Source organism: Staurois parvus, unplaced genomic scaffold, assembly GCF_062004578.1.
Source record: "Staurois parvus isolate SC_StPar_1 unplaced genomic scaffold, SC_StPar_1.0 ptg000440l, whole genome shotgun sequence".
In the NCBI taxonomy this organism is placed as follows: domain Eukaryota; kingdom Metazoa; phylum Chordata; class Amphibia; order Anura; family Ranidae; genus Staurois; species Staurois parvus.
The window spans coordinates 3,546,302-3,573,318 of NW_028318236.1; the positions used below are offsets into that span (position 1 = coordinate 3,546,302).

Genomic DNA, 27,017 nt, shown 5'->3' on the forward strand with positions numbered 1-27,017 from the left:
GACACGCGGTCTGCGGCTCCTTAGTCAGAGATAAAGTCTTGTGGGTTTGTGCTATGTGATCACCTGTCATAAATACTCAGCTGACACGTACCTCTAGCAAGGTGACTTGCAGAATGTCCTGTAGACAGCAGATACCACAGTAAGACCGGCCATACATGGGTCGAAATTCGACCGATTTTTCGTCAGAGCGAAAATCAGCCGATTATTCTTAGGTACGATTTTCTGTTAGTGGGTCAATGGCATCGGCCGATTTTCGTGGTTCCTCCCCTTTTCGATGATCGGGCATGTTGGAAAATTAATGAAAAACTACCAATTTTTGACTCGATGGTCAAATCGTATGATCATTTTTCTGAAAAGAATATACACATGAGCCGTGACCTGGAAGAAACAGAACTTTCGCCTGTTATATGGGGTGAACTTTATGACTTGGTCAGTCGACTTTCGCAATCATTGATGGCCCCATCGGATTACCGAACGAAAAATTGTTTGGAATTTGAACCATGTATGGCCTGCACTAATGCTCATGCACACGGGACGTTTTGATAATGCTGGTAACATCAGTTGTGTACAGTCACACTAAAACATGAGTTTTTTAGCGTTTTTGCATTAGCGCTTAGCTGCGTTTTTCCACATTTGCGTTTTTAGCATTTTTTTTTACAAAAAAAATTATATTTTTTTTGGATCAAAAAACCTCCAGAAAATGCTGGTTTGCGGCATTTTGCCACATTTTTCAGCATTAGAGCGTTTTTACAGCTAAAAAACTCCTAGAAACCCATAGGTCCTGGGGTTTTTTCCAGCCAAAAAATGTCCCAGCCAAAAAACGTTGATTACAGTTGTGTATGCATGGACACATAGGATAACATGCTGGGGAGTTTACTGGCTGTAGAAAAAAATGTCAAAAGCCAAAAACAGCCGCTGTAAAAACGTCCAGTGTGCATGAGGACTTAGGAGGAACAGGAAGAGTTGTATGGGCTTTCTGATAAGTACTTTGAAACAAAACTTCACTATGACCCCAATGTTACTAACCATCCCAGTACATCACCTTGTTGGACGTCATGGTGCCTCCTTGGTTGATGTAGACTACATCACATGAAAGCTGTCCATGCATTGTTAGAGTATTTTCACCCTAGAAAGAAAAAAAATAAGTCCGCAGTTACAAATACTGAAAGGACACTTATTTGTCCAGGGATTCATTGCTGACCTCACTCTGGCTGGTCCTTCACTATTCTTCTGGTGCCATCATGTTAACGAGGGGAAACCAGTTGTGACTCCTTGCGGCTTCATCGATGGCTTCCCTCTGCACATGCGCGCCCCACGCTGCGCTTTGTAAATGGTCCTGCAACCTTCTGGGACCAGTGACATGTCCCAGTAAAGTTGCAGGTTCGGTCGGGGGGGGGGGGGGAACTATCAAAACTAAGGTACCTACTCCTCTGTTAAAAATGTTATTGTACCATATGTGGTATTGGAAGGAGGGGGGGGGGGGGGAGGACAGGCAGCAGAACTTCCACTTTAGGCCCCATGTACACAGGACACTTCTGAACGATGGTTAACGTAGGTTAAAAATAGTAAAAAAAATTATTTTTTTAATTTATCTGTGTGTTTCTTGTTACTGCCATAACCTACCACCAACGTACAACCCAAAATAAATTCTCCAGCTCTTGGCGATCATAGCGATACCATATATGTGTATGTTATTTGTTGTTTGTACCCACAGTACAGCCCAGAAACAATAGTGTGCATTTTGTTTTTTTTTTACCTAGGACACACTGACACTAACTGACCTTTGACCCTGACCTTGACCCAAACGCTAACCCTGGCACTGAACTAGATCAAAATTTGATCTAGGTATTTTTTCTTTATTTTTAATTTTATTTATTTATCTTTTTTTTTTTTTTTTTTTTTTTTTACAAACATTTTTTCTTCCCTCTATGCCAGGAGTTAGAGAGATACAATGTATCTCTCTCCTTCATTCATAGAGAAAAAAAAAACCCAAGGGGGCCGGGCTGTGCAGTGACTGATCACTGCGATAGCCAATCAGAGGCTATCACAGCAATCATGTGACCCAGATTCGGGAGTCCTGGGTCCCAATCGTTAGAACGTGACCCGGGGCTCTCAGTGACACCCTGCTCTTTGTGTTGGGAGCACGCTGTGGGCGCGCCTCCAGCAGAAAGACAGGTACACAAATATGCTGCCCCATGGAAAAAAAGCCCAGTTCTGTGAGGCCGCATATTTGTGTTACACCGGCGTCAAGGGGTTACAGAGATTTAACATCAGATGTAGAAGACAGAGAGTTTTAATGTATTATGTTAGAACTAATTACCTACAGTATAATCAATTAAAGTTGGTCAAATCATCTATATACAGTTGTGTTCAAAATAATAGCAGTGTGCTGAAAAAAGTGAATAAAGCTCAAAATCCTTCTAATAGCTTTTATTTCCATACACACAAATGCATTGGGAACACGACACATTCTATTCCAAATCAAAACATGAAGAAAAATATATCAAATTTGTGTTGTTCCTCTAAAAAAAATTGAAGAAAAGTGAATATTAGACTGTTCAAAAAAAATAGCAGTGTTTTTATTCTTCTTTACAAACTCAAACATTCACTATATAAACTGAAAAATTTTGAAGATTTTGCTTTCCTTTGAATCACTTAATGAATATTTAGTTGTATAAGCACTGTTTCTGAGAACTGCTGTACATCTGTGTTGCATGGAGTCAACCAACTTCTGGCACCTGTGAACAGGTATTCCAGCCCAGGATGATTGGACTACATTCCACAGTTCTTCTCTATTTCTTGGTTTTGCCTCAGAAACTGCATTTTTGATGTCACCCCACAAGTTTTCTATTGGATTAAGATCCGGGGATTGGGCTGGCCACTCCATAACGTCAATCTTGTTGGTCTGGAACCAAGATGTTGCACATTTACTGGTGTGTTTGGGGTCGTTGTCTTGTTGGAACACCCATTTCAAGGGCATTTCCTCTTCAGCATAAGGCAGCATGACCTCTTCAAGTATTCTGATGTATTCAAACTGATCCATGATCCCTGGTATGCGATAAATAGGCCCAACACCGTAGTATGAGAAACATCCCCATATCATGATGGTTGCACCACCATGCTTCACTGTCTTCACAGTGTACTGTGGCTTGAATTCAGTGTTCGGGGGTCATCTGACAAACTGTCTCCGGCCACTAGACCCAAAAAGAACAATCTTACTTTCATCAGTCCACAAAATGTTGCGCCATTTCTCTTTAGGCCAGTCAGTGTGCTCTTTGGCAAATTGTAACCTCTTCAGCACGTCTTTTTTTCAACAGTGGGACTTTGCGGGGGCTTCTTGCAGATAGCTTGGCTTCACATAGGTGTCTTCTAATTGTAACAATACTCACAGGTAACTTTAGACCTTCTTTCATCTTCCTGGAGCTGATTGTTGGCTGAGTCCTTGCCATTTTATCTATTCTATCCATTCCAATGGTAGTTTTTCGCTTTCTTCCACGTCTTTCAGGTTTTGGTTGCCATTTTAAAGCATTTACGATCATTTTAGCTGAGCAGCCTATCATTTTCTCCACTTCTTTATATATTTTTCCCCTCTCCAATCAACTTTTTAATAAGGTACGCTGTTCTGAACAATGTCTGGAACAACCCATTTTTCTCAGAATTTCAGAGAGAAATGCAACGTAACCAGCATGTACAACATTTGCTGCCTTCCTTCCTTAAATAAGGGCAATAATTGCCACCTGTTTTTCAAAGAATGAATGACCTCACTAATAGAACTCCACACTGCTATTATTTTGAACATGCCCCTTTCAATGAGTGATTCAATGACACAGAATCAGCAGCATGCATGTCATGACTGTGGGGTCTGTTGGATTTCTATTACTCTACTACACCTGCTAGTAAATTATTTGCCATGTAGAAATATCATTTCTACCAAAAACAGTGATTGATCAGGTTAGTGATGTCTGACTGCTATTATTTTGAACACAACTGTATGTAAAAATAATCTACCGGGACTATTGCATGTTCTTAAATGAAATATATTGAAAGGTTCATCTTAAACTGATATTTTGGTTATGGAAATATTCTGCTTGGTTGATTCACCCCCCTGGACTCTTGTGTTTTAGGGTTTTTTCTCTCCAACAGATTCTGACTCACTGATGTGGAATCTCACTCCTATTGTTGCAGGATGATAAAGTAACAATAAAGATACCCTGTTCCTTTGCTCATTGGGAAGAAAATGACTTAAAGTGGAGTTCCACTCACCCTGTCAACAATTAAAAGTCAGCAGCTACAAAAACTGTAGATGCTGACTTTTTAAAACCAGCCATTTACCTGTCCCTCGGTCCCGCGGTGTCCCCCGCACAGCCTGTTTCTCCGGCCATCCTGTATCCCAGGAGGCCGGCATCTTCAGTGTGGGCACCCGGCTGTGATAGCTTGCGGCTTCACAGCCGGGTACCCACTGCACATGCGCTTCTTGAATGGTCCTGTAGTCTTCTGGGACCTGTCACATGTCCCAAAAGACTACAGGGAGGGAGGACACCTTCCGATTGCCTAGACGATCGGACCGGAAGTGGGAGCTGGTAACAGTCAAATTCAGGTACCAGCTCCACCCTTGACCCCCAAAGGTGGAGAACGGGGGAGCAGTCCTTAAAGCGGAACTTCCCCTTTTGAGTGGAGCTCTGCTTTAAGTCATTCACTTAAGTGAAATGGGCTGTGCTATAACTGCAGTTGCAATGTGGTGGGTTGGCATTTTTGAGGTTAAAACAGGCAGTCAGGAGGTGACATGTTGCTTCTTAACTGCCTATCAATCACCTCCAGGGGCGGACTGACAACTCATGGGGCCCCCGGGCAATAGGGGATCATGGGGCCCCTGTGTCCTTGCCCAAACTCAAAAAAGCCTATGAAAAAGGTACCAGGGGCATCTCATGGGGCCCCCTACTGACCCCGCGCCCTCAGGCAGTGCCCGAGTTTCCAAATGGTCAGTCCGCCCCTGATCACCTCTGAAAAGCTATATACCGCAGAGGGGCAGCAAGAGCCACCTGTATAACCAGGCCCTAACAGAGCCATAGGCTATGGTTTTGGAGATCTAGGTGCAGGAGTACCCAAGAGATATATAAGCCGGCTGGTGAGACAGACCAACAAACTCCAATTACAAATCAAATCACTTCTCTATTTTGATAGTTGTAAAATTACTTTGCTGTCATTTCTATGTTCTATGCACACACATCCATTCCAATCTTAAACATGTTTCAGTATCTGATTATAGTGGTCAGGAAAGATATTTACCATTATTCAGTATACTATAAGCCCTTTTGTCCATTCTATTTTAGGATAAGAAAATCATAACCTCTCAACCATCAAGAGGACCAAGTGCCTTTATACCTGAAAAAGAGGTAACACTGAGCGGTGGAACGTGATAGTGGTGAAGGGACAGGATCAAGCTTGATGCACAAAATACTTGCCTTCCTAAATGATAATAAAGATTAATTCCAGGCGACTTTACAACACAACCTTTAGCGTACTAATGTGCTGGTTCAAATAGCTTGAATTTATTTTTCAATTCAGTTTTTGTAAAGTTTAACCACAGAATACAAAACAATTCACAATTTATTTCAGCTCTGTATTTATTAACACATCAGTAAATGCATCTTTATTCTAAGCCATCTAAGTACCTGAATTTGACCTGGTATCAGCCTGTTGCAGTCCCTGTACAGCAGAGGTCCCGGGGCTGTGGACGAGTGCGTGGCCTGTTGGGTGCCCAGCCACGTTGCGAGGGGTGGGCAGCGGGTGAGCGAGGCTTGATTTGTATTTGCAGCCACTTGTGTTGCCTCTTGGGAATCTCCTGCTATATCTATTATATGTCCTACCCCAAGGCCTCATTCGAGCGACTATTGGAGGAGAAGATAAATCTCAGCTATTTATACGGAGAACATGTAGCACTTCTTCGCAGGCACAACCAGTACTACGTGACGTCATGGACATCAGACATGCTAATTAGAGGGCTCTGCCTCTCTACCTAAATGATTGGTGGACAGGGACTTAGGAGATGATGAGAAGCCAATGAGACAATGGCTGGGCGATGTTATGCAGAGAGATTCTTTTGCTAGAGGGGTCATTCAGTTTACAGGCCACCACGTATTGGGCTGCGCATGTGGGGAATCTGGGTTTCACCCCCAATCCCACAGTCTGTGGAGGGGTTGTCTTCCATGAGGCCAATCCCTGGTGCCATGGTGGTTGGGGACCGCTGCTGTACAGCATTGCTTACACTGGTGGAAGAAGATGCAACACAAGCATGTAATCAGGTGTGCTGCACTGCTCATGTGCTAACACGGAGCATAATGATAGGAGGAGAGAGCAGAGAGACAAGCTCATCATTCTGTTGCTTCTCCTACTTAACTCCAAGAGACAAAAATAAGACAGATCGCAGCTGTGTGGCAGAGCTGTATAAATCTCTAGACTGGCTGGACAGAAATGTAAATACATTGGGAGGTAAAATAGCTTCCCGATGTATTTCATTTCTGTATTTATCCTCTTGCCTGGAGTTCAGCTTGAATGGCTGGACATCTGTCTTTACATTGAGTTGTCACATGCCAAGTGAAAGTGCAATCTTACATCCCAGGTAGATTAAAAAAAAGAAACAAAAATTACAATGTATTCATTAAAAATGTATTTTATTGCTACATAAAGTTATATATATCTGAATCTGTCTTGATGTTATCTCTTTATAATACTATACATAGCAGCACTTACACAGGGAGAGGGCAGGTCAACATCGTAAATCAGAGACCTATTGCTGTCAGTCAACAGCTTAAACATACTTGCAGGAGGAAAAGTAAAGCTGGTCACACATGGCTCAAATTTTGGCTGGTTCATTTCAAAATTTGAGCTGTAGGTGGCCTGCTAACACCACCCAGCTTGGCAAAACTTCAGATGAAATATTGAAGAAGACAGGTGGAAAAAAAAAGTTGTGGCTGCATCTAATGAGCTGCAGTCAGTGTTCGAGTCTTCTGACAGCCGAAGGTGTTGCTGGCTGTCAGAATACATCAGTCGACAGCAGGAGATTAATCTGTCCAGACTGTTTAGCATGGATGGGGAATCTATGGATTTTGAAGGCTGCACAGGAGAAATCTTTATGGGTATGGCCTCATGAGTATGCTGCCTCTTTTTCAATGTCCATTCACAAGCTAGAGGCAGGTCAATGACTAATCTGCTTAACCGCAGTAAAAAAAGAGTGAAGTCACTGATATGGCTAAGCTGTTTGGAGGACGTATCTGGATCTGAATGTAATTACACATCAGTGACTGGTAAAGCGGCTCAGGGTATGTATTTAGCACTCTGCCTCGAAATCTGTTTTAGTTCAGCATGCAGTCAGAATGCCTAATTCCAGGCTTAAAGCAGAGAGGGCAGTGCTGGGTGGGTGTGGTCCAAAGAGAAGGCGGGGCAGTGACACCAAGACTGAAGACTTGTTGGTGTCATTACCTTCGTAATACTATGCAGCCATATAGTACAGCAAAGGCTTGTGGATCAAATGAGGATGTTTATGACTTTTAAAGTCTTAATAACTAAAGCAGTTCCGGTATGCATGTTTCTTCTGTGTTTAGCTCAAATCCCAGAAGCTGCATAGCCAAAAAAATGACGGGTTCTAATTCTTCTCTTCTCTATCCAAAACCAGAAAAAAAAAGTTGTGGATGGACATACACTTTAAATTAGAGGCCTTTTAATATACAGCAACCCCCGCCCCCTCTCTCTGTCATGGCGCTGTGTTATTCTCCAGTTTCTGTGTGATCGGGGCCACTGGGTTTGTCTAGTAAAGTGAGAGGCCTGCTGAGCTTGCAGCTCCAGTCAGTTGGAGAATATAGGCTCTGTGTTTATATTCGAACTAAAAATACTCCCAGAAGGGCTGTATAGAGACAAGATTTACAATTAATGTGGGCTACAATAAATCTCTTTTTTTCAATGTCAGGAAAGCTAAACATCAGATCGATATTTAAAGATTCACTTTTTAATGTTATCTGCTTATTAATATGTATTTTTAAATAAAACTGTTTAAAAGTACCTAAAATTTGTCCTTCTATCTGCTACATTGCACAGTGCAACCAATCTAACACTTAAGCCTGGTACACACGATGAAAATATATGACGAATGATCGTCGACCATTTTTGATATGAGAGTAGCTTTAAAAAAAAAAATGAAGAGATTACTAGAGTTACGAAAATTCCCGTACGACAGAATACAAATTCAGAGGTATTGTATTCTTTCGTTTTTGAGCATGCGTGGTCTTGCTCTTCCAATTTTTGTCGGACGAATACTGTACTGTTTAAATGAATATCGTACGATCTGGTATCGTCCCTTCAAATAATTTAGTATGAAAGCTGGGTACTAAAGATCAGATTATCGTACGGATGCTTCAAAAGTGGTATTTTTCATCTTTTTTTTAATCGTGTTTACTAGGCTTTAGAGGTTACTGAGTGATGACTCCATTGATGACTGAGTGATGACTCCATTGGTGTGGTTTTGCACTTTCCTTGTCCACTTAGCATGCTCAGGGGGCCAAGCTGTACTGCTTTACTGCTGTGAAAATCAGGAATCCAGTTATACTATTTGGCAGGGGTGCTAGATAACTCATATAAATATGATTTATTTTATGTATTACATGACATGGGTATAACACTTACATGAGCTTGCTCATCTAATTCCAAAACCATGGGCACTGATATGGAATTGTCTCCATTTGTGGCTAGAAGAGCCTCCACTCTTTTTTGGGAAGGCTCTTTACACCAGACTGTGGAGTGTGTTTGTGGGAATGTGAGCCCATGCATAGTTACATGGTTAGTCTGGTTGAAAAAAAAAAGACACATGTCTATTTAGTTCAACCAGTGAAAGGGAAAACAATATATACAATCCTATACCCTCAGTTGATGCAGAAGAAGGTAAAAAAAACCCAGTAAAGCATGATCCAATTTGCTCCTGCAGGGGACAAAAAATGCCTTCCTGATCCCCCGAGAGGCAGTTGAACATTCTCTGGATATACTTTACCTATAAATATTAGTATCCAGCTATATTGTGTACATTTAGGAAAGAATCCAGTCCTTTTTTTAAAACATTCTACTGAGCTGACCAGAACCAACTCTTGAGGGAGACGATTACACATTTTCACAGCTCTTACCGTGAAGAAGCCTTTCCATATTTGGAGATTAAATCTCTTTTCCTCTAGACTTAAAAAGTGCCCCCTTGTCCTCTGTGATGACCTTAAAGAGATTAACTCTACACCAAGTTCACTATATGGATGTATTTATACATGTTGATCATATTTCCCCTTAATCTCTTATTCTTAAGAGAGAATACATTCAGTTCCTCTAATCTTTCCTCAAAAGCTGAGTTCCTCCATGCCTCTTATCAGTTTAGTTTCCCTTCTCTACACTTTCTCCAGTTCCCCGATATCCTTTTTGTGAATTGGTGCTCAAAACTGAACTGCATATTCCAGAAGAGGTATTACTTCACCCAAAAGAACATTTGTGAGGTCAGGTACTGATGTTGGATGAGAAGACCTAGATCACAAGCTGCATTCTGCTTCATCGCAAATGTGTTCAGTTGAGAACAAGAATCTGTGCAGGCGACTGATTTCCTCAACACCAGACTCCTCAAACCATGTTTTGTAATGTTTGCTTTGTGTACAGGAGGACAGTCATGCTGGAACAGAAAAGCGCCTTCCCCAAACTGCTACAGCAAGGTTGGAAGTGCACAGTTCTCTAAGATGTCTTTGTTGTGTTAGCAGCACCCTTCACTTGAAACACCTGAACTCAATAATTGGCTGATGTGTCCACATATGTCTGGCCACATAGTCTACATCAGTGGTCTCCAAACTGCGGCCCAAGAGCCAGATGCTGTCCTTTGCTTGCTTTTATCAGGCCCTTGGGGCACTATTATCATCCACTGACACCAATGAATTTCCGCCACTTACACCAATGAAGGGGGCACAACTCCTTCCAATGACACCATTGATGAGGCACAATTTCTCCCAATGATAGGGTCCAATGACATCAATGATGGGGCAGAAGTCCTCCCACTGACACCAAACAAAGGGGCATTACATTTTTGCCACTGACGTTGGGACCTTTTCTGCTCCCACTGGCCGCAGTCCAGCCCTCATAAAGTCTGAAGAACAGTAAACTGCCCTTTATTTAGAAACTTTGGAGACCCTGCTCTAGATTGTGGACAGTTGTAGAGGTTTTCATTTACAAAGTGGATATGATAATCGGCCATATCTTGGGGTAAAAATGTGTACAGTGCCATATCTCTAAAACATTTATCAAAAACACATTAAGGAGTCAACCGATTTCACCAATAAGGGACCTTAAAGGCTCTGTACCAGAGGCAGTAATAGCCCAAAGAAGTATAAAAGTACAAATTTTATTGATCACAGACCATTAATAAAATCATAATCAGTTATATTGGTTGCTGCATTTTCATAACCATCATAAAAATAGTGCACCATTTAGTGCTAAAATAACCTATACATAGTCAATATAATGAATTTTGTGCATTCTTCAAGGATCCCAAGTCTGATGCGTTTCACAGCTTGGACCACTGCTTCTTCAGGGACAGAATGTGGAAGTATCTAAAGTATTAAAGAAGACAATCAATACATGCCCATATTTAATATAGAACACATTGTAACATTTTTTACCCAGATGTTTACAAAACGCTTACCATAACTTTCAACAAGGAGCAGATATTAGGTATGATTCACACCCTATGCACCATCAGGCCACCGTTGGCAAAGACGACACAACCTTTCCCCCAGCGAAAAGAGGCGGGGATGGCGTCAAAGTACTGGGCCACAGAGAGAGGAGACCAAGGCCACAACAGATCAGCCACCAACCAGCAATATAACTGTAAAGCAAAAAATGTAATGTACTAGCGGTAGTGGATAGCTCTTTCCAGTAACCCTAATGGTCCCCACTTATTATTATTATACAGTATTTATATAGCGCCAAAGGGTATGCTCAGCGCTGTACAGTAGCAAGGGGGACAGAACATGAGACAAGACAGTAACAATACACTAAACGAGGGGTTCGAGGGGAAGGTGGTACAGGAGGAGATGGCTGTGGGGGATGGAGTGGAGGAGGTTAGTTGTTAGGTGAGGTCAGGTGTTATGGGAGGTTGTGGTAGGCTTCCCTGAAGAGGAGGGTTTTCAGGGTGCGCCTGAAGGTGAGGAGGGTAGGTGACAGTCTGATGGATTGGGGTAGGGAGTTCCAGAGGATGGGGGAAGTCCTGGAGAAGTCCTGCAATCGGGCGTGGGAGGAGGAGACCAGGGAGCTAGAGAGTAGGAGGTCCTGTGAGGAGCGAAGGGCACGGGTAGGGTGGTATTTGGGTATCAGGTCAGTTATGTAGTTCGGGGCGGCGTTGTGAATGGCTTTGTATGTCAGAGTTAGCAGTTTGAATTTGATGCGTTGGGCAATCGGGGGCCAATTAAGGAATTGGCAGAGGGGGGAGGCAGATGTGGAGCGCTTGGTGAGGGGGATGAGTCTAGCCGCTGAGTTTAGGATCGACAGGAGTGGGGATAGCATTCGTTTGGGTAGGCCAGTGAGAAGGGAATTGCAATAGTCCAGGCGTGAGATGAGGGAGTGTACGAGTTGTTTGGTGGTGTCTGGGGTGAGGAATGTGCGTATCTTGGAGATGTTGCGGAGGTGGAGCCTGCAAGATCTAGATAGCAGTTGGATGTGGGGTAGGAAGGAGAGGTGGGAGTCCAGGGTGACACCCAGGACTTTGGCGTGTGGGGTGGGAGAGATGGTGGCGTTGTTAGTAGTGATGGAGAGGATGGGGGGAGGGGCACGGGGTGGGGGGAAGACCAGGAGCTCGGTTTTGGATAGTTTAAGTTTGAGGGCACAATACATATACCAGAGAGCTGGGGCTTATTTGCATCATCTTTAAAGTAAGGGCCCCGACAAATGACCCCCCCAGACCACACTATACCAGACCTAACCCCAACAACTAACCTAACAACATTCATGTAAACTGACAAACTCGTACATCAAACTCATTTAAAAAGTGGAAATCTGAGTGTACTCTCCTCTGTTGCTGAGTTGGCATGGATGGTTGGGTCAGAACCTCAAAACTCCAGCGTGGCTGGCATCACCTAATGACTGTATGGTAACATGTTAAAAGCTTTGTTTCTGTTCACTTTTATCCCCAATAGAAGAAGAGTTTGTCTATTTTTAAAAAGGAAAACCAGCAAACCACACTTAGAAATCTGTGTGTTAAACAATAGCAAAAATTTAAATATGCTTTTTCAAAAAATAGAGACACTCCTTTTGGCCTCATTCCTGACATTTGGATGCTTAGGGAAAATAATGCTGTTTACAAATGAGATATGACTCATACCTGATATTTTATGCTGGCAAGCCAAAAATAAAGGCTGTTTCTTTCTTGTCAGTGCAGGACACAGGATGTCTTAATCTTGGAGTTATACTGCCACCAGCAGTAGGATTGGACACTGGAAAATGAAAAACCTGTGGGCCATCCCAGGGTATACTCACCCCTCTCCTATGCTTCACTTTTTTTGCTAGTGTTCCAGAAGGATGAACTTATTTTCTTCAGCTCTGTTCTTGTAAAGACTCTTGTGTTTCTGTTAGCAATTTTTTTTCATGTACAAATTTTTTTTCTAGTCAAGACTCTTCTCTACATTGATGCTGTAGGTTTTCCCTCCATCAGCCACTATCCAGCATGGTCATTCCCAGCCGGTCTTCAGACCATCCCATATCCAAACACTGCTAATTGAAAGGTTCCTGAACTAGCCTGGAAATAACCTTCGGGGACAAGCTTCCACTTGGGGCACCTTTACAGACTTCGTTCTGGTTAGGTTAGATGTAGAATGCCTCTGTGCTTTTCCTTATTCTAAAGACTCCCTTGGTGAGTAGATTGGTAGGGGCCAAGAACTCAAAGCTCCCGCATTGTTATTGGGTGCTAGGTGCCATTATTCCACGTTTGCCATAATGGGGGATAACACAGCGGGACTAAGTCATGATGCCATCCGCTGGGTGGAGTGTCACACCTACTGGCTTACTGTTCCCATTCCCATCATATAGCATTGAAGCATCTCTCAGCTGTTGCCACATTATTTTATGGTACTTGTATAACTCCGTCAATTTTCGCAGCTCTTTACATATATATGTTGTACATTCACATTAGTCCCTAAACCTCGAGGCGCATACAATCTAAGGTCCCTAATTTACATTAATACATGAATGGGCCAATTTAGACAGGAGCCAATTAACCTACCAGCATGTCTTTGGAGTATGGGAGGAAACCAGAGTACCCGGAGGAAACAACGACCCTAGTGCTGCCAGGCGGAAGTGCTAACCATTCAGCAACTGTGCTGCCCTATATGGAGCCTAGATATTGGTTTCATTCTTACTGCCCACCTACAGTGACTTTGGTCACCTTCAGTCATCCAATCATCCAGTGACTGACCTTTACCAGCTACAAGCTGGCAGGGTTTTGTGAGTATTTGAGACCTTGCCTCTTACCCTGAGCCTGTAAGTTGCCTTACTGCTTTGCCACTGCATCATGTCTGATTCTAGATATGGGACAGGGGACAGCCCTTGTCCTGCATGCCCCCAGCTCACTTGCTACTAACAAGTAGAGCGCTGCTTGCAGGACAACTACTGATGTCTGTATCTGGGAGTCATGTTGTTCTCTGCCTCTAGTCTCTTCCATTTTTGAGTCCTGTTTGGTTCTTTCTAATGTAGCTGGGTCCTCTTCCCTCTCTTTTTTTTTTTTTTTTTTACTACGGTCAAGAAGGATTTTATGATCCAGTTTACCCAGGTATTTTCAGACTCTGATCTCAGAGGCCAAAATCGCACTTCCATGCTATTTCCAGCACCATTCAAATTTTTGTCAGATGAGATTATCCCTGAGAAGTCACAGTCTACTGCTATTACTCCCAGGTAAAAAGACAGCGTTTCAGTCCTTATTGATGGGGTGGGCACCACCCTGAAACTAGAGAATCAGCTCATTGCGTCTTCCAGTGCTGCTTTCAGCGTTGGGGTCGTATAGGACACCTAAGGATCCAAAGCCTTTCCCTTTTGCATCTGCTTTTCCAACTGTTTCTATGCAAATATTGGAAGTGCCCTGATAGGTTGCTGGTCGTTTATCCATTTGAGCAGCAGTCCATTTCCTCTGGTAATCTGGCCATATCTCTTATGGCTGCTATTTCGGTGGTGAATTCATTTGCTTTCCCAACCAAGGACCCAACCAGTGAACAGTTGAAAGTCCTCTCCAGAACTCTTCTTCTTGGCAGGTCTGGCCTTGCAGCCGATGCTGGCTGTGATGATACTTTTTCAGATAGTGTCTGACTGTGCAGAATCTTTAAACTGGGCCTAACCACCACTGCTGTTGACCTTATGCTAGTGGAAGCGTGGGACAATGGAATTTCAGTTGTGAATGCCTACTGGAACCCCCTCACCTTGTTTCTCACATGAGTCTCTTATTGGTGCATATGTACAAGACACATTGGCTGAAATCCTGGACCATGGAGCTATCTTGTGAGAAGCGTTTGATCCACATTCCCTTCGCGGGTCAACGCCTCTTTGGAGCAGTCCTAGATGTTGTGGTTAAAGAGGAAATGCACTCTTTCAATCAACATTGACTGTTTTAATCCTCATGCTTCTAGCATTAGTTAAAGGATAGGAAGGTGTATACAGTCGAGTCCATAAATATTGGGACATTGACACAATTCGAACATTTTTGGCTCTATACACCACCACAATGGATTTGAAATGAAACGAACAAGATGTGCTTTAACTGCAGACTCTCAGCTTTAATTTGAGGGTATTTACATCCAAATCAGGTGAACGGTGTAGGTATTAAACATTTTGCATATGTGCCTCCCACTTGTTAAGGGACCAAAAGTAATGGGACACTTGGCTTCTTAGCTGTTCCATGGCCAGGTGTGTGTTATTTCCTCATTATCCCAATTACAATGAGCAGATAAAAGGTCCAGAGTTCATTTCAAGTGTGCTATTTGCATTTGGAATCTGTTGCTGTCAACTCTCAAGATGAGATCCAAAGAGCTGTCACTATCAGTGAAGCAAGCCATCATTAGGCTGAAAAAACAAAACAAACCCATTAGAGAAATAGCAAAAACATTAGGCGTGGCCAAAACAACTGTTTGGAACATTCTTAAAATGAAGGAACGCACCGGTGAGCTCAGCAACACCAAAAGTCCCGGAAGACCATGGAAAACAACTGTGGTGGATGACCAAAGAATTCTTTCCCTGGTGAAGAAAACACCCTTCACAACAGTTGGCCAGATCAAGAACACTCTCCAGGAGGTAGGTGTATGTGTGTCAAAGTCAACAATCAAGAGAAGACTTCACCAGAGTGAATACAGAGGGTTCACCACAAGATGTAAACCATTGGTGAGCCTCAAAAACAGGAAGGCCAGATTAGAGTTTGCCAAATGACATCTAAAAAAGCCTTCACAGTTCTGGAACAACATCCTATGGACAGATGAGACCAAGATCAACTTGTACCAGAGTGATGGGAAGAGTATGGAGAAGGAAAGGAACTGCTCATGATCCTAAGCATACCACCTCATCAGTGAAGCGTGGTGGTAGTGTAATGGCGTGGGCATGTATGGCTGCCAATGGAACTGGTTCTCTTGTATTTATTGATGATGTGACTGCTGACAAAAGCAGCAGGATGAATTCTGAAGTGTTTTGGGCAATATTATCTGCTCATATTCAGCCAAATGCTTCACAACTCATTGGACGCCGCTTCACAGTGCAGATGGACAATGACCCAAAGCATATTGCAAAAGCAACCAGAGTTTTTTAAGGGAAAGAAGTGGAATTTTATGCAATGGCCAAGTCAATCACCTGACCTGAATCCGATTGAGCATGCATTTCACTTGCTGAAGACAAAACTGAAGGGAAAATGCCCCAAGAACAAGCAGGAACTGAAGACAGCTACAGTAGAGGCCTGGCAGAGCACCACCAGGGATGAAACCCAGCGTCTGGTGATGTCTATGCGTTCCAGACTTCAGGCTGTGATTGACTGCAAAGGATTTGCAACCAAGTATTAAAAAGTGAAAGTTTGATTTATGATTATTATTCTGTCCCATTACTTTTGGTCCGTTAACAAGTGGGAGGCACATATGCAAACTGTTGTAATTCCTACACCGTTCACCTGATTTGGATGTAAATACCCTCAAATTAAAGCTGAGAGTCTGCAGTTAAAGCACATCTTGTTCGTTTCATTTCAAATCCATTGTGGTGGTGTATAGAGCCACAAATGTTAGAATTGTGTCGATGTCCCAATATTTATGGACCTGACTGTATTTACTTGTTTTAAATTCTTTTTTTTTTTTTTTTAATTTCTGCTTCCTGGTTTCCAGGCCTAGGCCTAAGCGATTTCTCAGCAAAATTAAGCACGGAGACCTGGTTGGACTGCTGAGTTTGCTTTGAATACTAAAAATGACTTCAATAGTTTTTGCGGTGCTCAGATACAGTGTAGATCCACTTTAAGGATGTTACAGGTGGTAAAGAGCACTCATCTTCCCCAGCGTAACAGAACCTAAGGAGCCAACTCCCACTCTAGTCATCGGAAAGCGTTCCTCCACTTCCTCAACTTTAGCAATGAGATCTTTCAAGTTTAGCTCCCCATCCAACCACAAAGTATGGCACTCCAAGTCTGCCAAATCCTCAGACAAGCCTTCCTTGACATGTAGATGCGTTCCCACTTTTCAGAATGTGCAGTAGTCTGTTGACCTTTTACAGACGCTTTGGCATATTGCAGTACAAATGCTTGGGTCCAGGAGGTAGGGCTTCAAAAAAGTTTGTTCCCTTGCCCCCAGGCCACTTTCTCCCCTCAAACCTGGAACCAGAAGTCTCATTCTGGCAGGAGAGGTAGAGTGGATCTAGTTCTGGGCAAAACTGCATGTGGTATGCCGACCTGCTAAACCTTCAACGGACAAACCATGGGCCCTACTTGACTGTCTGGGTATATTGTCCCGAAGGATTAATATGCCATCCTACTTCTCGGTCTCTGGCTTTAAAGTATATGTGAACCGTGACCTTGTAAAACAAACCATTCAGTTTAAAACAAATGCAAGGCAAAACATTTTTGTATACATATATATATAAAAAAATTATAAATACATTTTTGTCTTTCACATAATCTCTTAAGAGAGGTTGGAATGGAGAAACTGCAAGATACTAATCTTCACAGTGAATGGCTGTGCGGGGGGGGGGTTTCAGTACAAGTCTGATTATTGGAAGACAGGCAGGCTGTCCTCTCAGAGCAGCTAGAAACCTGACCATGCAGAAACTAATGTGCTGTTATGCATAGTGTGGTCAGTTTGAAATAAGAGAGCAGAGCTACTGGCATGACCACACAGTATTTCACACAAAGGAAGAAATACACAGAGAACAGGATACTTTTTAACACCAGTAAATGGTACAACGGATACATCAGAAATATTGGGGTAAGATATCCTTTAACAATATGGCTGTTGAAACCCAGTTTCCAAGGGACGGGCATCTCGGAATCTGTGATTCTAGCTAAAGGCTAGGAATGTTTCTTCCCTCATTTTCTATCACGGATGTGAAAGACGTACTTTACTTGTGGTTCATCTTGAGGCTCTAACCACAGGAGTTTCTCTGGAGCAAATCTTCTCCTTCCTGCAGTTGTGTCTGTACCAGCATCTGGCCTTCAGCACCATCAAAGGTCAAGTTTCTGCTTTTTTTCATACTGTTTAAAAAAGTGCTGAAACAAAATCCTATGGCACCCAAGGCAAGGATGCCAAAATGCCTCCCCATCAAGCTGTTTAATACAGCACTAAAAAAGTAACACAAATTTAAATCCATGGAAAAAGCTAAGGGAAGGGAATAGAGGAGTTAAAAATAAGGGTTAACTAAGATTTAAACTACAAATTTTGGGTTAAAACCTGAATATGCAAATATTATTCTACAATTTGTCTTGGTTTTTGGTACAAAGAATTTTTTATACTGTAAATGTAGTGCTCCATACAAGAATGAATGAATAATCATTTGAAAACCTTTACACTCAAGCAATTAAAAATCAGGAAAAAAGTACTAAGGAAATGAAGATGTAAAATAAAACTAATTGGGGTTCACTAAGGGTTCATAAGGGTAAAACGTTTTTTTTTTTTATTCACGCATAACAGTAATTCGTGAATGAAAGCTTCAATAGTAACTTTCATTTATGAATGAATGCAGAGCATGAACGGAGCTGTAACTGATAGCTCAGTCCCGTAGATTGCATGGGGAAAACACATGACTCCCTCTGTGCTCATCTGAGCTTTGGGCCAGCTAGGTGCTCTCCTTTGTTTATCAACAGCATACAGAGCTCCAAATACAGAGAGGATGAAAGTCCCACAGACAGTGGAGCGCCACTGGATACACACAGGGAGAGACACAATCTCCCTTTGTAGTATACAGGACTGAGCTGTCAGTTTCACAGCTCAGTTCTTCACTGTTTAGGACATGGCTGGGCGATACAATGGCAGGGTAGACTCCCGCCTCCATTGCGCCCGCCATAGCACACAATATAGGTGCATCTCTTACTTCATATTAACCCTTGTTTCCAAGACCATTGGCCTCCTTCTTTGATTAGGAGAATTGTGCAGTAGGTTCTCCATGTGGTTTCACTCATCCATTACCCTATGACTTTGTGGGATCTGAATCCTGGATCTCTCAGCCTTTCAGAAGCCACAGTTTAAACCCCCCGAGACATTCCCCTCTCTACTCCCACTAGGGTTTTTTTTGTAGCAGTCACCTCTGTTGGGTGGCCTTTTCTTCAAGGGTAGTGTTAAGGCCCAAGACTACCTTCTTGCCTAAAGCAGCACATACATTAGTCAGTTTGTAACTTCAACCAGCGTGTTGAATGAAAAGAAACTGATCCGATTCCCCCATCCACACATTCGAGGTGGATGGGGGAATCCTGCTAAATTGTATTCTGAATACACTGATCAGCATTGCAGGCTATACCCTGCTGTGCTGATCAAGCAGGTAAAAGCCATCAGGGCGGTTGTACAGAAGCTGATTGTAAGATTGACTTCTGTACAACTATGCTGCCCATACGTGGATCAAAATTCAGCCAGTTCAACAGGGATCCATTTTTAATCCATGTATGTCTGGCTGAAGGTATTCTCTGCCTTTCACCCTCTCTGTTTGTCCTTGTGTACATTATCATGAGGACAGGAAAAAAAATTACAAATTTACAGTTGTCATTGTAAATGGAACAGAGGGGAAATCTCGTAATATGGACAATGTTCTGGTGACACTGGCTTAAAGGAAACTTCCCTTCATTTTAAAGACTTTTACTCTAACTTCCTGTTGTATCTGTGGGCCAGGAAGTAATTTGTAAAGCGCTGAGCAAACTGTTGGCGCTATATAAATCCTGTATAATAATAATAATCAATAGGACAAAGACAACAGCAAAAAAGGCTGACATGACAACTGTCTTAACCCTTTAATACTCTACCCAAAGCTAAAAAAAAAAAAAGTTTTAGCTTTAGATTTACAGTACTTTCAGGGAGTATAGATACAGACAGGAAATTACCGGTATTCTGAATGTGTGCTTTAGTGGATGAGCTCATTAGCATGTAAGCAACACTCCAGGTTTTAAATTCAGATGCTATAATTGTTAATATTAGTTTTTCTTACGGAGTTTCCTTTTTAGTGGCATACATGAAAATGTAGAATTACTTTCCCCTCTTCCACAATGTTTTCCTTTTCTCTCAGGGCTTTCTCTGCCTTTCACCTTTTACCTCTTACCTTTACCGCTCCCCAGAGTTTTGGTCTGGACTTTTTAGGTCCCCCATTTAGGCCTAGTCCGGCTTAGTTGGTCGGTTTGTCACATTATTTGTGAAAACAATAATTTGACTATTGTAGTTTGTATATGCACACCTCCCCTGCATGGGAACCAAGTCTTTGTGCTCTTTGATCTGCTTATATTGTGTTTCAAAAAACAATTATTGTATCAGAAAATGTAGAATTACTAGGGTTTGATGAGGATCTGTTTTTCTTCCATCTGTGATTGTTGTCCACTGGCAGCATAGGCGTCAGGAAGGCATATATCTGGAATCTGCTGAATGTGGCTCTGTTCTTTTTCTGCTATGTAGATCTGGATGTTATGGGGACTGCTTGTTTAAGGAAATGTCTCAAGTATTCTCCTCTCTCATTCAGTTTGGCCAAATCAATGATGTGGTTACGCTCATTAACCGACTGGTGGAAGAGTACAGCACGTCCGGCCGCCTGGATAACATCACACGAGTCATGAGCCTCCACCCACAATATCTGGAATCATTCCTCCGCACGCAGTTCTACATGCTACGTATGGATGGACCCCTGCCTTATCATTACAGACACTACATTGCTATCATGGCAAGTATTTTTAATTTATTTTACTTTTTTTTTAAATTGATTTTTGCTATATTAAATATGTATTTTACAACTATTGGCCCCTTTCACACAGCTGTTCCGCTCAGGTCCGCCTGTCCGTTTTTGAGGCAGACCTGATCAGAAGGTCCAATCATCTCTATGGACAGGTGGGTATAAAAGGACTTGTGTCTGTTTACACCCGCCTACCTCTGGGTCCAAGGGTCTGCTAAAATAATGGAAGGGGATCCATCCTCTTCCATTTAGGCAGAGCAGATCAGAGGGTAGTCGGGTGTAAACGGACAGCGGAGTCCATATACTCTTGGACACCCGTGTCCTTTCTGCAGAAACTGAGCAGACACGGATGTGTCATCTGCCAGCCTAACCTACTGTTAGGCTCTATATTTGAATCACCAGGAGGACACAGGTCAAATCTCTGGGGAGAGGCCACTTCTCCTGCACAGCTAGGGTCATTCTCTACAGCGTGCTGGCAAAGGATAGGCTTCTCAGGCTGTGGCTGCTTTCTAAAAACAATGAACTATAAAACTTTGCACACCTCTTTTTCATGCACCTGGAAAGTATTTAACTGACTTAAAATTAAAAGTTATGGTAGGATTCGATCAAGTAGAATCAAACTCTCCTATCCATTACAGCTGAGCACGATGCCATCTTAACATCTATTTAGATCTGTAGTTGCAGTGGTGCCCCACATGTGATCAGCTTTGACACCAGCCATTTGACGGCCGAAATGTTTGGTTAAGAGCAGACAAAAGCACACTGGTAACTGTGACAGTTATCCCCAGAGACCCACCTTGAATTTAACTGTTTTGGAAAACTGGCAAATCAGTGGGCTTAGTTCTGCTCTAAAGAAAAGAACACTGATCCTGTTCCTCTGCATTTTACCATGGCAGATATTAGGAGTTTAGGTTGTTTTTATATACACACAATCACACTTTTCTTTTTTTTTTTCTTCTTTTTTATTCTACCCCTGTCCTTCCTTCCCACTCTCTAGTTCCCTCCTCCCTCTCCAGTTCTCTCCTCCCTCTCCAGTTCTCTATTTCTGTCTATCCAGTCTTCTCACAATCTATCTCTCTTGTCTTTCCAGTTCCTCTGTCTTCTCTCCAGTTCCTCTGTCTTCTCGCCAGTTCGTCTGCCTTCTCGCCAGTTCGTCTGCCTTCTCGCCAGTTCCTCTGCCTTCTCGCCAGTTCCTCTGCCTTCTCGCCAGTTCCTCTGCCTTCTCGCCAGTTCCTCTGCCTTCTCGCCAGTTCCTCTGCCTTCTCGCCAGTTCCTCTGCCTTCTCGCCAGTTCCTCTGCCTTCTCGCCAGTTCCTCTGCCTTCTCGCCAGTTCCTCTGCCTTCTCGCCAGTTCCTCTGCCTTCTCGCCAGACCTCCTCTCTCTTGTCTCGCCAGTTCTCCCCTCTTGTCTCGCCAGTTCTCCCCTCTCTTGTCTCGCCAGTTCTCCCCTCTCTTGTCTCGCCAGTTCTCCCCTCTCTTGTCTCGCCAGTTCTCCCCTCTCTTGTCTCGCCAGTTCTCCCCTCTCTTGTCTCGCCAGTTCTCCCCTCTCTTGTCTCGCCAGTTCTCCCCTCTCTTGTCTCGCCAGTTCTCCCCTCTCTTGTCTCGCCAGTTCTCCCCTCTCTTGTCTCGCCAGTTCTCCCCTCTCTTGTCTCGCCAGTTCTCCCCTCTCTTGTCTCGCCTGTTCTCCCCTCTCTTGTCTCGCCTGTTCTCCCCTCTCTTGTCTCGCCTGTTCTCCCCTCTCTTGTCTCGCCAGTTCTCCCCTCTCTTGTCTCGCCAGTTCTCCCCTCTCTTGTCTCGCCAGTTCTCCCCTCTCTTGTCTCGCCAGTTCTCCCCTCTCTTGTCTCGCCTGTTCTCCCCTCTCTTGTCTCGCCTGTTCTCCTCTCTCTTGTCTCGCCTGTTCTCCTCTCTCTTGTCTCGCCTGTTCTCCTCTCTCTTGTCTCGCCTGTTCTCCTCTCTCTTGTCTCGCCAGTTTCCCGCTACTCTCACCAGTTCCTTTCTCCAATTTCCCTGTCTTCTATTTCCAGTTCCTCTCTTCTCTCCAATTTCCCTCTCCTCTCGCCAGCTCCTCTCTTCTCTCTCCAGTTCTCCTCTTTCGTCTTGCCAGTTTCCCTCTAATCTCACCAGTTTCTTTCTCCAGTTTCCCTGTCCTCTATTTCCATTTTCTCTCTTCTCTCCAATTTCACTCTCCTCTCGCCAGCTTCTCTCTTCTATCTCCAGTTCTTCTCTCCTCTCGCCGGTTCCTCTCTCCAGTTTCCCTGTCCTCTTTCCAGTTGCTCTCTTCATTTCCTCTCTCATCTCTCCAATTTACAGTTTCATTCTCATGTTTCCAGTTCTTACTTCTCCAATTCTCTCCCATCTCTCTCTCCAGTTTTTCTCTCATCTTTCTCCAGTTCTCTCTCCCCCCCTTTCCAGTTCTCTCTTTCTGTCTCTCCAGTCCTTTCACAATCTCATACCCCAGTTTCTATCTCACCATTCCAGTTTCTTTCTTATCTCTTTAGTCCTCTCTCACCTTTCTGTCCAGTTTCTCCTTTTCTCCCTTTTTTTTACAATTATCCCTACCAGGTCTAACTCTTCCACAGCCTAACCTACCTGCATGGGGACATACAACCAGTCCGTGGTTCGCTGTAAACACAAATCTCTGTTGCTCAGACTGATCACAGGTTTTGTAAAAAAGAAAACAAATCCTCTGACTTGAATGCTTTATTATGCATTTCTTATGTAAGCTTTGCATGATAACAAACAATCTGGAAAGAGCACGTGTACAGAAAGCTAAAGTCAGAGTTTCACTGCCTTTGAAACTGGTAGGCGGTGGTTGAAGCAGCAGTAGAAATAGTGATGACAGATAACAGCTAGGCAGTTCTTTGGAGGGGTTTATGCAAGATGCATTTGGGAATTGTGTTCTTTGCTATACTTTTACAATTTGTTACCAAATAACTGCATTAATAGTATATGGAACTAATTGATGATTTAAAGCACGTTAGGAACACCAAGGGACTTTACAGATTTAGGTTCCTGTGCCTTAAGATCAGTTTTCAGGCATGTGCCATTGGAAGTAATGCATTGTTGTCATGTAGCCTGTCTGCAGTGTGCACTGTAAACTAATGCCTTATAAAAGCACACTTCTTGTTTTAAAAGGACCATTGTACCTTGATGTTGGTGGACGTTGTCTGGTGTGATCACAGTGGTATCATTTGAATGTACATTCGTTGTCTTGATTGTGAATGATGTACACCAGTCAGCCATAACTATATGAACATTAATTATCTCATTACAATGGCATCTTAAGGTGGTAGTAAAGTCTTCTTTGTTGATTTGTACCTATAATAAGCTTACCTGTAGGTACAGTAAATATCTCCTAAACATGCATCATTTAGGAGATAATTACTTGTATAGCAGCCGGTGACTTCACCCGCGTATGCACACTGCTCTTCCAATGGAGTGCATGCCACGGCTGTGATTCCTGCATGCGTGCACGGGTGTGACATCATCACGGCTCGGCCATTCAAGTGTCTGGAGCTCGGGAACCCAGAAAGAAGACCGGGTGGAGATGGAAGCCCTGTCAATGGTGACAGCACGCCGCTGGATGGTTTCGTTTTAAGGTAAGTCTTTCATAATGTACTTATGTGATGCATACTAGCACATTATGGTCTTAACTTGCAGGGAGAAAATTTTGTGTTTTTTTTTTTTTGTTTTGTTTTGTTTTTTTTGTTTTTTTTTTTCTTTTTTCTTTTTGTGCTTTACTACCACTTTAATGTTGGTGGGATATATTAGGCAGCAAGTGAACATGTTGTTCCTGAAGTTAAAGTGTTTGAAAGCAGAAAAAAATAGACATTACAGTTTGTGTATTGGGCTGCATAGCCGCAGACTGGTCAGGGTGCCCATACTGAACTCGTGTCCACAGCCAAAAGCTGGACACATGAGCATCAGAACTGGACCATGGACCAATGGAAGAACATGGCCTAGTCTGATGAATCATATTTCCTTTATATCATGTAGCTGGCCAGGTGCATGTGCATCACTTACCTGCAGTGTGGGAAGAAGGCAAGCTGGCAGAGGCAGTGTTCTACTAGAAAACCTTGAGTCCTGCCATTCATGTGAATGTTACTTTGACATGTTCCACTTACCTATACGTTGTTGCTGGCCAAGTACAGCCCTTCATGGAAACAGTATTCCCTGATGGCAGTTGCCTCTTTCAGCTCTCTAGAATGCAAAAATGGTTCAAGAATGGTTTGAGGAATACAACAACTGTGGGATGTGCTGGAAAAACAAGTCAGAGCCATGAAGGTCCCACCTTACAACTTATAGGATCTCCTACTGGTGCCAGATACCATAGCCTACCTTCAGAGGTCTAGTGGTGTCCATGACTCAATGAGTCGGGGCTGTTTTGGCAGCAAAAGGTGGAGTGGTGAGTGGTCATAAAGTTACAGCTGATCGGTGTATATCTCAATACTGAAAGTGAAATACTGAGTGAAGGGTCTCTTTTTATTTCAAACTCGTCATCATATATTTGCATGTAAATCTATAAAGCTTTAACTGTCCTGGTTGTATTTTCCCTCGTAGGCTGCAGCACGACATCAGTGTGTGTACTTGATAAATATGCATATGGATGAGTTCTTGAACACAGGAGGATCATCAGAATGGCTGAACGGCTTAGAGTATGTGCCACAAAGGCTGAAAAACCTTAACGAAATCAACAAGCTTCTTGCACACAGGCCTTGGCTAATCACAAAAGAGCACATACAGGTGTGTGAACTTGCCAGGGGCTCAGGCTTTCATATCTGCTACAGTCTGCATGAGACAAGTGTGTGACATGTAACACACAGAAGTTGGTTAAAGCTGAGCTGCAGGCAGATATACAATACAAATTAGATATCTGAATTAATTTGTATAAAGTGTTACTAAACCTACAACAGTAAAATCAGTCTGTGTATGCAGTAAAGCATGCTTGTTATACTCACTGTGGACACTAAGGGGTTAATCCTCTACATTGTATAAAAAGGCAGTTTGATCCTGTCTTCTCTGATTCCCCCCCCCCTTCTTCCACAGTCCCCAATCCATCTGCTGATAGTACAGATCTCTAGGAGTCACTCTGCACATGCTCAGTTTGGTGTGTATTGCTAGAGTTTTTTTTTTTGCTTTGGGAGGGTGCATGTGATCAGCACAGGGCCATTCAGCACTGTCCAGACAGAGGGTCAGGGGTTATGCAGCCTCATAGGACAGTCAGAGTAGAGTGAAAACTCCTACAAGATTAACCAGTGCTCAGCTGGACACTGATAGAAGTCACAAGACTGCTCTAACTGCTAATGAGAAAAGGTATTTAGCAGTTTACATTTACTAAAATAGTTGCATTTCTGTGTAGTGTTAGAGACCAGATATAGTGAATGCAGGGTCCTGGGTTTCATAAGTACTTATTAAAAGTGCAAGTACCTGCATATAACTTGCTGTCAGCCTCTTGCTATCCACTGTACATGATGCTTTGCGAGGACTGTTAGGACGCACCACTGAAGGGACCGTGCAGGAGCAAGGAATAAGGTCAGCATTACACCTTACTCCTAACTCCTGCTACTATACACCAAATGAGCTGTTCTAGCTTGCATGTGTAGGGGGCCACACTGCAAGGGTACAATTAGTTTAATTCCATGAGTAAGGCAGGCCATAGATTATGCAATTTATTTATTTATTTTTTTGTTTTTTGCACCCACAAGTTGCAGGAAAGAAAATCACTTGATTTCCCTATCAACACAGTCAGTGTTGATGGGGGAATCCCTCCCATGGAGCTATTGTGTTCTCCCGGCAGGGGAATGTGTGGAGCCGTCCCTGCAAGGAGAACGCTGTGATTACTGCTAGCGGCTACAGCCACTGGCAATAGTTGCATGCTAAAAATCCAACATGCTGGTTGTACTCAAGTCAATCGATGGATCAACTTGGGTACAATCCGCCTGCCCATAGGTGGATTGAATCTTGACCAGTCCCTACTGAACCGGCCGAGATTTGATCCATCTGTGGCTGTAAGGCTAAAGTACATGATGGTGGTTCATGTGGTCACAAGCCAACTGTTAAACTGTCTGCAGCAGCTCATGTGACTACCAATGCGTTGATCATTTGGCCTTGTTATATTATAATATACAAAGAAGCAGGAGGGGTCAATTGTGGCATCCAGTCAGATTCCATTGTTTTCGAAATACAGAATAGAATATATTATTAAAAAAACTGTTCACTTTCTAGTTATACAATTTTTTTCTCTTTTAGTTATTCTAAAATTATTTATTTTTGCCCCTTTTCCTAACATGTCTAAAGCATTGTTTTGTAGCCCATGTTTGTTGTAGCAGCTACCTTTTTTCTGCTTTATATACCAATGGTTTCAGATGGAAAAAGAGTAAGTTCAGCTGCTGTCTGATTGGCCCATTGGCTTTGTCCTACCTCATTATAATATGGTTGTTTATTAAGTGTTCTCACATGGCAAGACCACTTCCTGTTATCTCACATATATATTATTATTATTATAGCCAAATTTACCACCCTAACTCCTCCCACATTTTTTACACTACATAGACAGTAATATACCGAAACGTGCGGATTGTTCCCGATTGGTGTGCT

General features: G+C 42.9%; 1 protein-coding gene across 3 annotated transcripts in view; it reads left to right on the top strand.

The window, feature by feature from the left end:
* Window positions 1–27,017, top strand: part of SESN3 (sestrin 3) — a 165,525-nt gene that overhangs the window by 101,427 nt on the left and 37,081 nt on the right. For 2 of the 3 annotated variants that reach the window (XM_089687932.1, XM_089687933.1), the window contains exons 2-4: window positions 5,331–5,393; window positions 20,215–20,412; window positions 24,981–25,163. In XM_089687932.1, the coding sequence (XP_089544058.1) occupies window positions 5,331–5,393; window positions 20,215–20,412; window positions 24,981–25,163 (444 nt within the window). The remainder of the gene's footprint in view (window positions 1–5,330; window positions 5,394–20,214; window positions 20,413–24,980; window positions 25,164–27,017) is intronic. The other variant, XM_089687934.1, reaches the window with a different exon arrangement.